General features: G+C 38.6%; 1 protein-coding gene across 1 annotated transcript in view; it reads right to left on the bottom strand.

Annotated features, from left to right (window-relative positions):
- The window catches only part of LEKR1 (leucine, glutamate and lysine rich 1), a 60,576-nt gene extending 46,838 nt beyond the window's left edge, over window positions 1–13,738 (bottom strand). Inside the window, exons 1-2 of the mRNA XM_074153681.1 lie at window positions 13,691–13,738; window positions 3,691–3,905 (exon numbers count right to left, since the gene is read on the bottom strand). Of these exons, the coding sequence (XP_074009782.1) occupies window positions 3,691–3,905; window positions 13,691–13,738 (263 nt within the window). The remainder of the gene's footprint in view (window positions 1–3,690; window positions 3,906–13,690) is intronic.
- Window positions 13,739–14,128: the final 390 nt, after the last annotated feature.

The raw sequence follows: 14,128 nt of genomic DNA on the forward strand, positions 1-14,128 counted from the left end.
TAGCTGCTGTTGCTTTCCTAAGCAATGATTTGCAAAAAGGAAGATTTATTTTAGGCAAAGTCTTTTTAGACAAAACATTTTCCATGGTATTAAGTTTTGCCATTGCGGTAGGAACTAACAAACTCAAGAAAACACACACAAAAAAGCACAACTATGGAAGAAATAGTTTCCACAAGTTAAAATGTGAAGCTTACATGATCTTTAAGATGTCATTATTTATGGATAAAATTTTCAACATCTACATGCATGATTCAGGAGCATAAGTCTCATGGTAGTAACCAAAAACTCCTCCTGCTAGATTTGTAAAAAAGTTTTCAGGAGTCTATTAACAAGTGATCTTTGACATAGGACTCACTAAGAGATCTCTGTACACCTCTTCACATGTCTAAACATCATAAAACGTTTTTGATTCTTGTCATGCTCATGATATTCAGCACTGCTATACCTGTAAAAAGCATTTTTAGTATTTAAATCTATTTTACATTTCTTATATTGGATGTTGTGAGAATTAACAAAATTCAGACCAAAAATACAGTGTACTCCTCATGCAGGGTTATAAATGTCAAAAGCCACTACCAGGGAAAAACTGTTAATAATCTCAGCTCTAGGGACTCCAGGAATCTGGAGAGTCCCACACAGAGACATGGCTAAATACAATCACACTTGTAACTCCAATGAATTAGAGAAATAAACCCGCAATGAGAGCGCCTGTTACTAATACGTTTAAATAGGTAACAGACCAAAAACGGTTAGTCAAATGACACACCAGCATTTCAGCTTAACTAAGCACAAATCACTGCTCTTGCAGACAACAGCCAGTATCACGTAGAAGAGGAGCCAGCAGCGCAGAGCACAAGGCAGGACCTCAAGTGGGCACATGTATCGACTGGCATTACTACTTCAAGTTGGCCACAGCCCTTCGGGAATAGCTCACATGCAAGTATTCTGGAATTAAAGCAACTTTAATGTGGAATAAGAATAAGACTTGAATAGCTAAATTGAATCAGTATAGTTAACTGCATGATGGTTAGTTCCCCTTCTTCTGACAAAATCCCAAAGGGTAGATAGCTAATTTCTGCAAAAGCTCAGGTTCCCAGGTGGCTTTCAAGGTTAACCACAGATACAAACAATCGCAATACTTTAACCTAAAAGGAATATAAAAATGAAACAGTCTGCAACAAACAAGATTAAATGTCTTGGTCTACCAGAGATTTAAAAAAGAAAAAAAAAAGGCATATTTGGCTTCTGATAAACATTTGCAGCTTGGGAGGAATGATTTGTCAACCTTGTAAGAAACAGAAGATAGTATATTGAATAGTTAGTTTATGCCAACAGCATAAGGTAACAAGAGAAGCCCAGGATAATAAAGAGAAGATAAGGAATATTTAGACAAGTTACTTAACAAGGCATAATATCTGATTTATGGCCTGAACGAAAGCCCACTGAAAGTATTCCACTTGATTTCAGCAGGTTTTAAATCAAGTTGAGCCTTAAGGGAAAAAAAATGCAGAGATAAAATTTTTTATTAACTGTTCCAGCTTTACGACAAAAACTCAGCTAAATGAAAATTTTAAGTTTACCTCTGGCAAATGATCCTCAGCAAAAAGAATGTGCTGTCACTGCATTTGCTAACACACTGAATACTTCCACCATAACTGCCACCCACAGCCATTAAAGGAACAAGGAGCAAATATACTCTTCAAAAATATGATGTTAAACCAAAAAAACCATTGAATATTGCGGGGGTGGGGGAGTGGGTGGAAGGTGTTCAGTTCAAATGAAAAAAAAAAATATTGCAGGAAACAATATGAGTGATCTACAAGTTATAGGCACTTTATTCAACTTTGCATGAGCTTGTGTTTTAAAATGAATCTTTTATTAGTAATATTACCAAACACAAGCCTAACTAAATCCAGTAATAGTAACGTTACATTCTTACCAGTGAGTGATTCCCTTTCCCCCCCCCCCCCCAAAAAAAAAAAAAAAGGAATAAAAAAAGGATTTGAATGCTTTACCTATAGACAAACTGTCATTGCTTCTTCTGTAGTGTTTCCAAAGCATTCCAGTCCAATCTCTTGAGAGCACCTTAATACTCAAAATGCCCCATGGTACGAGTTCTAAATCACTTGCTACCAGGCAGCAGTCAGTCACAGAATAAAAACCCCTATCGGAAGTCTTCAAAATCAAAATGACTGAGGTGATAATTAAAATTATAATCTCATTCTTACAAAAAGCTTCTGGCAAACGGTTTGATTCAGATGAGCAAGACATTGCCAGGAAGTTTCTGATGCACTTGCTTGTACTACATTATTTTATCAGTAGTCAACTTTAGCAACTGCGTTTTTATAAAGTATCTTTTATTAGCCAACTAGAAATATCAATGTTTATAGTCCTACTGATACAACAAGTGGAATATAATAATAGATTCCAAAATATGAGGACAGAAAGTTAGGATACAGAAAACCAGCACATAGTATTCATGTTAAATTTGACTACAAAGAGTAGAAGGCAAGAGGAAAAAGGAAGGGCAGTTATTCAGAGCTTCATGTCTGGAAGAGGCCAAAACATGGTGGATTTTTTCCTTTCATGTGTATTTCTTTCACAGAACAGCACAGAAAAGATACAATTTGTTATTATGAAATTTTTTATATTGTCATGGTGGTGTAAAACAGGGTAAAAGCAACAGAAGGTTAGTTAGGAACCAGAAATCCTACAGCAAAAATAAGACTAAAAACCCCACCCATAACGCTAATTGTATCACAAAATGTTCATATTGACTACAAAAATTTCCCTCTCAGTCCAAGTTCTTTATACATTATAAGTGACCACTGAGGATGGACAAATCAAAGCTAACAAGCTAGCTTGAAGCTCATGGTTGCTAACCTGATAGCACTCTAATTATGGTGGCACAAACCCTGACACAGGTGGACACCAGGTTCTGGAGCCACTGCTGCTGCCTGGACTGCATTTTTGAAGTATGACTTCCTGTTCCGAATTTAAAGTTACCATGATGTGATAAAGAAGCAGAACACAACAAAAGCCTGTAAGCATGAGCTGAAAGAGAACACACTTAAAGGTTCTAATCATTGTGCCCTAAAAATATAAATGTGGCTCTGAGATCTGTTGTTAACTACTGGAGCTCTTAAGAGTACAAAAATCCTCCTTTAATTGGGATCTTCACATAACAAACAGGAACGCCACAGACAGTACCCAAGATTTTCATAATTGCTTTAGTATTCTGTATCATCCCTTCAGGGAGTAAACTGCAAGCTTCTCAGGGTAAGAACACTGGTAATTCTTTACCATGTTACTATGAGACAATACGTACAAATTTCAGAACTGTGAAACTCCCACTACTGTGGAACTTCATTTAAAATATTACAAATTTATTCTAAAACAATAAGATGAAATATTTGATCATTTCCCTTTGGGAGCGTGTGCAGGGGAAATACCTCGGACATGCCTTCTGGCCTTTCTTTCACTTTAAATACATTGACTCTTTCTAAACTAGTAAGGAATTTAAAATTTGCTTCCAGAGAATACTATGAAAGATGATTTAAATTAAGTGTTACAGTATGTGTGTTACATCTGATGAAAGACAAATCTTATTTGTATTTTAAACTTCTTTGGAATGAAATAACTTAATACACATACATGAGAATAACATCAGACTAGATAATATGCTCTGACCTTTCTGTTTTTGATTCATTGTCAGCTCGATAGTGTTCAAGGTCTTGGTAAAGAGACTGCAATTCTGCTTGAAGTCCTTTTTCCCGTTCTATACTTCCTTCATAAAATTTAATCTCCTTCTCCATTGCTTTTACTTTTTCTTCCATCACCTTAAATTCATGAAGTATCAAATAGCTGACTCCACAGTATTTACACACTGTCTCATCCCGGGGCATCTAGAAAAACATAAAATTGTAAGAAACAAAGCGAACAAAAAAATCTGAATGACACTAAATAAAACTAATAAATCTGAACAGTTTAAGCCATTTACTGCTCTGCAGCATTTATGATCCAATAATGTTATTGCTTTAACAAATAATAAAGACAAAATTTTACATTAGCAAAATGAAATCAAGCTACAGCAGTACTTTCATTTACAGGAAACTTCACAAGATACACCAACTATGCAATTTACGATGTGGAAACTCCCACTGGAATTCCAAACTGAAGTACCTCCAAATTACGTTTGATGTATTAATTTAAAATAAAATGCTTTGTTTTATGCAGTTATTTCCTCAATGAATTTGTGATCGCCTGAGCCAGAAAAATGTTATTTTTGACAACTCATATCCAGTTGAAGTAGGCAAGATGAAAAGTGAAAAGCAGATAAAATGATGTAATCCACCAATCTTTACAAAGTAATTGAAATGAGTAAGGGACTAATTATTATGATGTAGTGTCCATGGCACTCAACTGTTGTGGAAAGTGTAGCCCATTTACTAGGTATGAAGTATTCATCACAGACTAAAAAAAAACAGAGTACATAATACACATCTAATTGAAAGACAATTTCTTAAATTGAGAAACATACTTTTCTAAGTGATCAATTATTAAGCTTTGCAGTAAGCAAGGCTTCATAAATATGGACAGACAGATGTGCTCTGACTTTGATGCATACTTATTACTCAGTATATCAGTTATTTCTGTGTATTTTAATCATTTTCACTTCCAGAAAAAAAATGCTCAGTCAGTTTACAGGTGATGCAGAACTGAACCCGCACAAGCAATGGATATTGATTAAATAAACCAGCCAGACCAACCCAAGCAGGTCTGGCACTTCAGTAGGGGACATGTAAGCATCTGAGTACCAGTGCAGATCCCAGACCCCTGAACATGACAGGTCTGACCATGTTCTTGGGTCACAGCATAAACGCATTTGAGAGGAGATGGTTAGAATTCAGGCTAGATCAAAGGACACTCAAAATACAGCTAAAAAGACAACCTCAAAGCAACCAATATAAGAAGGTATCAGTAAGCCTGGAGACATGAAAGATGGAAAAGGGGCAGCAGCTGGAAGAACAGTTGTGTGTTTGTGTACTGAGAGCTTAAAACACACTTTAACCTTTCCTGCAATTATCAACTGTTAAAAGGGTTTTAACACAATGACTGATGAAAATCAGAAACCTGGAAAACTGCAAACAGTTTAAGTCAAAGAATATAAGAATCACCTGTGTTACAGAAAAAGGAAAAAAAAAAAAAAGACATTTTGAGACATTGGGATAAATTGAAAGAAATCATACTTAGATGAAAGAAAACAGCTTTCAAAAATTATAAACTGAAGACTCATTATCCCATGATTCAAATATCTTTAGCACTTTAAATATAACTTCATAAAAATGATATTTCAGGATGCCCTGGAATTACCAGGCCAGCCTTTATTTTCCGATTTCTTAGTTTTCCCCCAGTTTGAAATACCCCTAGCTACAGTTGCTCTGAATGAGCTGAAAATGCAAGTTTATTTTTCCTGGCAGCTTCAAACTGTGCTTGGAAATATGAAACTGTTATTCAGGATAACTACCATAAAGTTCCAAAGCACTAAAATTACTATATTGAAAAAGGACAAAATGAGCTGTTATAAGGAGCACAGGAGGGGGGCTCTTATCCCCAAAAGAACATCGTGCTCTCTTGCAGCATCACCACTGCTGTCTTTCAAATAAACAGTTACAGAGATTTCACTGGGTACTCAGATTAAAAACAAAATAAAACAACTGGAGTCCTGAACTGAAAATGTTTTATGCAAGTACTAAAACTTTTTAGTTTTCAAATTCAATTTTGTTACTGAACTTAAAAATAAATTAAGTCATTAAATAATAAATATTATCCACCTGGACTTCATGGGAAATGGGCCCCTTTCTTCTTCACGTTCATTCCTCAGGTGAAGTAAAAATTTCCACGGACTTCAGATCAGGTTGGATTTTTAATGTATTTGCTACATAGTCAAAACTCACAGGAAAGCCTGATGGCTTTATATTACTGCAGTGAGGAAAGAAAGGTGTGTCTCTTAATTGGAACCTTGCTTCTGTACGTGCACAAGTATCCTGTAACCACTGCAATATACTGTATATAGACACAAACTAGTGTTGAGGTTTGGGCTGGACTGGCCACTGAAACCTCAAACCAGGACAACTAGTTTTAAAATATCTATCTGTAGTGTAAGTAGCAGTTTCTTAATACCAATAATGAATTTGGTATGGGTTGAGTGATGTTCAACAGGCAAGCTAGCCCAAACTAAATTCTGTGCTGCAGTAGATTAACACCAATAAGCAAGCTAACGAATATAAATCCAGCACATGTATGCCCAATACGCCTAGAAAATTAACAGGACACAGTTGAAAGTGAATAACTCCAAAGAGCAAGGCCTAAACTGGGCAAAGCAAGGGGTGTAACTAATCCAAATTCTCATCCTAAATCCAAGATTCCTCTCTCATGCCCATAAGTGGTCAAATCACAAGCAGGACTTTCTCTCTTTTTTTTTTTTCCCTTCCTCCCCTCTCTCTTACATTGTCACCATCACAACCCGAGTTCTCCTCACTGATACTTTAAATATCTCCTGAAATTCCTGAGCTGCTTGGACATTTCTTAGAATCTACTGAAGCTTCCACAGATACATACAGAGAAATACTGTGAAGCTGTAGATGCGGATTTCATTCAGCCAAAATAATGACAAAGCCATCTTAGGGCTACACCAATCTAAAGGACAGAGCCAGAAAGGATTTAATAGCTTTGAAGACTACTTACAAAAAAAAATGGTTTTGGGTTTTGCACAGTTTCCAAGAGAAATAAAATTACTTCATCTATCTGTGTATTTCTCTATTGTCACCCTACAATAATTTGTGAACCAAAATGCTTGGTCATTTATAACCAATTATGACACTGAGGGCAGAAATACTTAAGTGTCCAAAAGTTTTAGAAACCAGGTAGGCAATAAAGACTTCGTAAGTTCCCTGCTGAAGAAAACTCTGGAGTGTAAGCACAGTCCTTATCAGATATCAGATAATACATATAGGAGAGAGCCTTATAAATGGTTTGTCCAGGAAAAAACGATTCCATTAGACCTTTTATTTTAGACTCCAAAGTTGGTCAACCATTAGTTCTTACGCTTACAAAGCTACCTTTTCTGGAATAGTATTATTGCTGAGTAACAACTAAGAATGTGTATTACATACACAATTATTTTTGTTTTCGGGTTCCCTATTTCACTATTGACATTTGATCAAAAGACTCATCATCTGCTCAAATGCAAAGCAGAAAAAAAAAATCAGGGGGAAATCAGAGTTTGGAAGGAATAGAAACTGAAACTATCAGAAAAGAGACTGTGTATCTCCTTAGCAGTGAGAATAATCAGTGAATAGAAAAAATCAATTAGGAATAAAAAAAAAAGCAAACAGAAAATAATTTTAGTATTGCAGTTTCGGTCAGCCTGGAGAAGGAAACTAAAGGCAAATAGGACTTGAAAAGGTAATAGGGGAATACTAAAAAACCCTGCTTTGTGAGTTAGCGTGACAGTACTGTGCGCACCGTAACATAAGAAGAGAAACAAACTCACTGAGGATGAAGTGCTCAGTGCTCAGATACGAAAGACATTTGATCCATAAGATTTTAAGCTACAGCTCTGATACACATTACACCAGATGCTATAAAGAAAGGACAAGAGCTGCATCCAGAACAAACCGTATCACAAGGAAGCATTTCTAGCTGTGATATTCTAGCAGCTGTTCCACTACAGCATCTGTGGGAGTAGTTTCAACTCAGAGCTGTGTTCAGTTTTGGAAGGACTAATATTATTCCATGGTTATACATAGATTTCTTTAGCTACCAAGGGCAAGTGGAGAACTGAGCCAAGATGGATAGTCACTCAAATTACATTTGTCTGACTCAGTACCATAATCATCTGTGAAGAATAAGTTACAAAGAAAAAAGGGGGGAAAAAAAGAGTTTGGTGATCTGGGCCATTTTTAGCCTTTTGAATGACAAGACAGGAATTTCTATCATTTCTACTTGACCAAATAACTACAGGGAGCATCAGCTTGTGCACTGCTGTTCTTCTCCTCTGATATTTCAGATTCCACCCACAAAAATTACTACGAGAGAGCACTAAGTTCTTGTTAAAAGTAAAATAGTCTACTTTCTCACTTAGCAGTGCCTTGATATTACAACATCCAGCATATGGATCACTTATGCTAGAAACAGTCTGTTACAAGCAGCTAATAAATAGCCATGACTCTTAAAAGCCAGAACCCAAGTCCTCAATTAACGAGACTCTTTTAAAAAGCTATGAATATGTTTCTGTGCATTGCTGAAATAAAAACATAGAGCCATGAGCACAGATGTACTCCTTGTACATTAATTTTACAGTGCAGGGGAGGGAGAGCCTAAGGGAACTGCAGCACTCCCCATCCACCTGCATCACCCGCTGCTCCTCAGGCACATAATGCAGTAATAACAGCTCTTGCTCCCTCCCCACTTTCCTGTTAGGGCTGAGACTGCTTTAGCAAGGACTGGCCAAATAACAAAAAAAAAAAGCCTAAACAATTGTATTTGTCCAAACTACACTTGTAGTAGAACAATACAGAAAACTCAAGAAAATAATTTTAAAAGTCATTATGCTGCACCTAGGTGCTCCTAAATTATTTCTGTATATTAACTGCTTTATTCTATCTTTACCTTATTCTACCTTATCTACTTTCTTTTTGTTTTACTCCTCCTCTGCCTTACTACTTTAATTTCTGTTTGTCCCTCTCCTGACAAACTAGCTAATACTTGCTACGCAAAAAGAAATCATTCCTCAAGCTACACAATTGATTTTCTAGGAAGAAAGTGGAGTCTTCTGCTGTATATGCAAAACTGAAGAGTTATTTGATTGAAATTATCTTTTTTTATTATTCAAAGAATGAGTTTTAAGAATCTCAGTAGAAACTTCACTTCTTCAAAAAAAAAAGTTTATTGTGAGTCAAGTTTTCAGTTAGCATCTACTCAGAAAGTAATGCAGATTGTAATGCTAAACCATGCTGCATACATAATTATTTGCTCAACTTCCATAAAATAGCTGTTGCAAAATAAAAATCACAATACTTGCTTTGAATACATATGAATAGTGTAGAAATAGGCGTGTAGTAAAAACAGAATGTCCTGCTCTCAAAAGTTTCATTCAAAACATGCCCTGGAATAATCAGTTTGTCACGACAGGAAATAATACCCAGATTTCAGGTAGCTTTAATTTTTTCCTGCCTGTGAGTAAAGCAGACTAATGAATCATAAAAGACTGTTGCACTGCTAGTAACTGCACACCCTCACACAAGCCCTGCAAATACCTAACACATGTCCAAGAGGCCACGCAGATCGTCCTGGTGCTCCTGAGCTCTGTCAGGATGTGTTGTGGCACACTCCAGTGCAATGCGGAGCAGAGAGTTCTTCTGAACTGATCCATAGTACATTGTGACAAAGCGATGCCTGCGCAGACAAAAGATAATTTACCCCATTGCTAACCATATCTTTGCCTGACAATTCTGGCTTCTTGCATCTGTAGTTGCAATTGTTGGGATGCCCCTCCTAGCTACAACCCAACTGCTTCTGATGCAAGAGAGACTGCAATCCCTCCAGGTCCTAGCAACACACTTGCACGCTGGTTGCGGAAAGGGTAGAAGAGCTTTAATACAGTGAATACAGCCCTAGTCTTATGAGCATAGCAAGAGATAAAAATGCTTTGCTGCCCTAGGTCACCACCAGTGACTCCAGAATTCTCACATTAGGAAGATCATTATCCAAGTTCAGAAGATCTGCTTTCACAAATGCTCTGATACCACAATACACAGTAGTAACAAAGCAGGTTGCCTTTACTATCTGGGAGCTGGTTTTCCCAAATCAACTAGCGGTCCATGGCTACCCAGATCACTGTTGAGACCTTTCCACCTCTTTACTGTAACATGTGGGCTCATACCAAAAATAAGCATATCTTTTCTAACATTTCCAAAGCACATTAAACAGCCATTCAGAACACTCACACAGACAGAGCTTGTCATCCCAACAAAACCTAAAGTTAAAAATTCTATAGCCAAATACTGAAAATCTCAGTGGGCACAAGGACAACTCAGGAACATCATCTTAGGAATCACTCCTAAGGTACATGACGACATGACTCCGAGAAGACCTCTCGCCATTCTGCATATAAATGTTACCATGTTTATCTGGAGGGCACTAATGGAAATGTTGCAGCTTCTGAACCCATATCGATATCAATATCGCAGGTACTGAATCCATAGCTACGTCATTCACTTCTGCAACACTAGTCTTAGTTGACAGAACAGATTCTTTAGCTAACTGCAACTATGTAAGAACCTATTAAAAAAAAAAAACAAAACAAAAAAACCACCAAACAAACAAACCCAGCTTCAAAGACACAAGAAAAACTAAAGATAACATAATGTGCTCATAAAGATGCTATAATGTGCCAAATCTATAGCACACATGACAAATCTAATAAATATCCATTTGCTACTTGTAACGTTCATGATGTTTTGTGGGTAGTCAGATACCATGGAACGTTCTGTACTGATGTACAACACAGCTTCAAAGTTCCTGCCCCGATGGTTTCTTAAGCTCCTAGGGTGAGAGAACTACTAATCTGTAAAGGCATCTTGTGCTCAATCTATTTTATGATTTATCTTAAGAAAAGGTTATTCATTTGCCAAATAAAATATAAAATTAAATGTAACTTTTTGTTTGGTACTTTGATGACTCTGGGTCATTTTACTGCTTTTTTGTTTCCCACTTCAGTAAGATCTTCAGGGGAAGACTGCGTCTTCCCATCTACTTACATTGAACAGACAACAACACTGAAACAAACAGAACTTTCACAAGTTCACAGCATATAAAAGATTTGTCTACCACTAGCAACAGACATGGCTTTACTCTAACAGGTCTTACTCTCCGGCAGACTTTGGCAGTAGAACTGGCTGCAGAATAGGCTGTTCCAGGTTAGTACAAGATGCTCCTTTCCCTTTCCATACTGTCAATTTTGTGCAAGTGCAATTTTGGAGGCAGCGATGTCACTGCTCCAAGTATTGATAAACAGCTTGTGAAGCTCCATCTGCTAGGAGCACGGAGAAGAGGAATGATGACAGCTCTGGTCTGCATCCTTTCTTTTGAGACAGCTGCTAGATATTTTGTCTGCACTACAACCCATCCGCCAGCAAGCCGACTCAAAACAGCACCTAGCAGTGAATATTCTTCATTCTGCAGCTGAAATCACAATGCTTAACATACACCCTCCAGATACACGTGTTCCTTTGGCCTGCAAGCTGCATGTTGGGAGCATGTGCTCAGTTTGGCAGAGCAATCTACAGCTGGCACAAGTTCTGCTTATGTTAGGAGCAATCTAAAAGAAGACTCCAAAAGACATGCTATAAAATCCAAGAAGCAGGGAATGTGAAGGGAATAGGAACATGTGTACATAAAAGGTAGAAAATACAAGGACAGGAAATTGTGAGCATGACTTGTAATCAAGCTCTGTATCTTGTAACTATACTGCAACTACAATGCAAGCCAGCTGAGTGAAGAGATGAGCAGCAGCAAAGGATATGTAAAACCCCGACTCTTAACTGATCCCAAAATCTTGGGCTGTCATTGCCTTAGAGCTCACATATTTCACATTGAGGTGACAGGGTAGGATGGGACAGGAACATACGCCTATTCATGTACATATCTACAAATACTGTGCCTTCTGCACACAGACCTTTTTGTTAAATGTGTACCACAGAAGTGAAAGGGATCTGAAGAGATTGCCTGACCAGCCCTTCACTCCAAAGCAAAAGTTTGCCTTACTTGTCCCCCACAGTATCACTGGAGGAATTCCACAACTCCCCTGGGTGAGCCGCTCCAGTGCTCAACTACCCCCACATCTAGAGTTCCACAACATTCCACCAAAGCAAGTCCTGAAAGGTGAGGATAAGATTAACTTGCAGCTGGAGATGAAGGACAACCACCATCTTCCTACACATGCAAATACTGCTACTGTGCCCTCACATATTTTCTAGAATAAGTAAACCCAGTTCTATTACCCTTTCCCAGAACAACAGGATTTTTAAGCTTGCTGGTTTTGCTCATTTCTGGATTCCCATGAGTTGTGTTATTTTTCTAAGAGCCTGCAGCTCAGAGCTGATACCTCAACAGCCCTGAGCAAAGGAATAACAACAGGACAAGTTTTATGTGCAATTCCTATACTAATACATTTAATACTTGCATTCTTTGTAATATCACTTTGTTTATATGCTGCTTATGACCTGATTATAGACCTCAGTGTTACGTCTGGCAAGTAACAAGGAAGCTTCATTAGCTACTATGTATTTTATATTGATGCACTGGACTTACTCTTTTTAAACATGCCGTATTCTTACTAAAAAATATGAAGTTTAATGCTGTGTACAGAGTGCTCACAACGCTTCCCAGACTGGCATCAGTTATTCCTTATTGTAATCTAATATCCTTGCTCATTGAAAAACAGCAAACACCGACACTCCTACTGAAAGAAATAATGTCACCCCCTTTCTATTCCCAGTGTGTGCCTGCACTCACACCTGCTTCCTCCTTGTGCTAGCACACATGTAGCACACAAATCAGGAACTACATCAGGAACTGATCCAAATGAAAGACAGGCAGCTGAAGTGCCACCAAACTATAGCTTTAAGTCACTTATGGCAATATTGAGCAGTCCTAGATTCAGAACAATTCCCTGATGTACTTCATCCAACAAACTGACACAACTGTTTTTTTCTGAGAAAAAATGTACTGATGTTAGCTGACCACCTTATCCTGTTGATGTTTGCAAACAAATTCCTAAATAAACAAACATATCTGGTATCTTTCCTGTTACCAAAACAGCAGCTAATGAGTCTGTAAATTTCCCAGGTTCTTACCCTCCTCTTCTTTAAGGGCAAGTATTCCTTTTCCTTTCCTTTGGCTCTCTTTCCCATCCTGGAATTCTCAGAAATCATCGATGGCTCAGAAATTGTCTCAACAGTTTCCTGGACTATCCCAGGGATAATTTCTCCAGGCTGTGCTAGCCTGAGTACATAAAAGTTCTAAATTACTTGTTGATTATTAGACACATACCAAAAAACTGAGGACAGCAGGCTGTTTTGTTGCCAAAGTAAAAACTTCATAGTGTTACAAAAAGTGACTCGTGTTCCACTTGTGTGTATCACCGCATATAAAAAGCCTCCTCGTAAGTTACCTCATATAAATAGCAGCATTGTTACATTGGTAATAATCTGTCTCCCAAACAGAAGAATGGCCTCACACACAAAGAGAAGATACAAGAAAAGATGAAGGGGAATGTTCTGTTCCAATTTGTATTGGCACTCCTTTGGAACAATTACATGTTATGTTCTGCAGTCATTCCAAACTTATGGCAACAAAACATGCCGTATGGGGTAAAATTTGAAACTCACCTGACAGTGACAACACCATTACAGAATGAGTATGTTCCTCTACAGTGTTCCTATAGCACTAGCGTGTAATTAAACTTCATATATAATGACAAAACCTAGAACACACCCAATCTAAAACCAGGACCAAAATGTACCAGATAAAGTACCAGTGTTCAAAGTCCAGTGAAATATCCCTAAATTACTGTAGTATCTGGTCTCCAAATGGTTTGGATTTTTGTACTTTCACTGTTCCATACCTTCCGAATCTCCTCGGGCAGTGCATGAATGGGGATGTGCCGCTCCATGGCCTCCCGAAACTCCGCGGTGGGGTCAGGGAAGCTGCCAGAAGTCACAGGGAGCGTCAGAACCTGCCGACAATAATGGGCCCGCACTATTCCTCTGGCCCACGCGTGGAAATGAAAGCACACATACGCTACACGCGGCCCAGGCCTCCCCACGCCCGCACCGCCTGCTCGGGGACCGAGGAGCGGGGCCGGGCGCAGGCCGTGGCGGAGCGAGGGTAAGAGGGGGGGAGGAAGCCGCTGGGCCGGGGCAGCCGGAGGGAAGCAGCGTGAGGGAATGCAGCCGGGGCGGCCATTTTCCTACCGGGGCTTCCTCCGTAACCACGGCAACGGCGCACGGCCCTGCGCCTGCGCGTCACGTGGCCGGGGGCGCGCGGCCGCTCTCGGCCTGGG

This window comes from Numenius arquata, chromosome 9 (assembly GCF_964106895.1).
Source record: "Numenius arquata chromosome 9, bNumArq3.hap1.1, whole genome shotgun sequence".
Lineage (NCBI taxonomy): Eukaryota > Metazoa > Chordata > Aves > Charadriiformes > Scolopacidae > Numenius > Numenius arquata.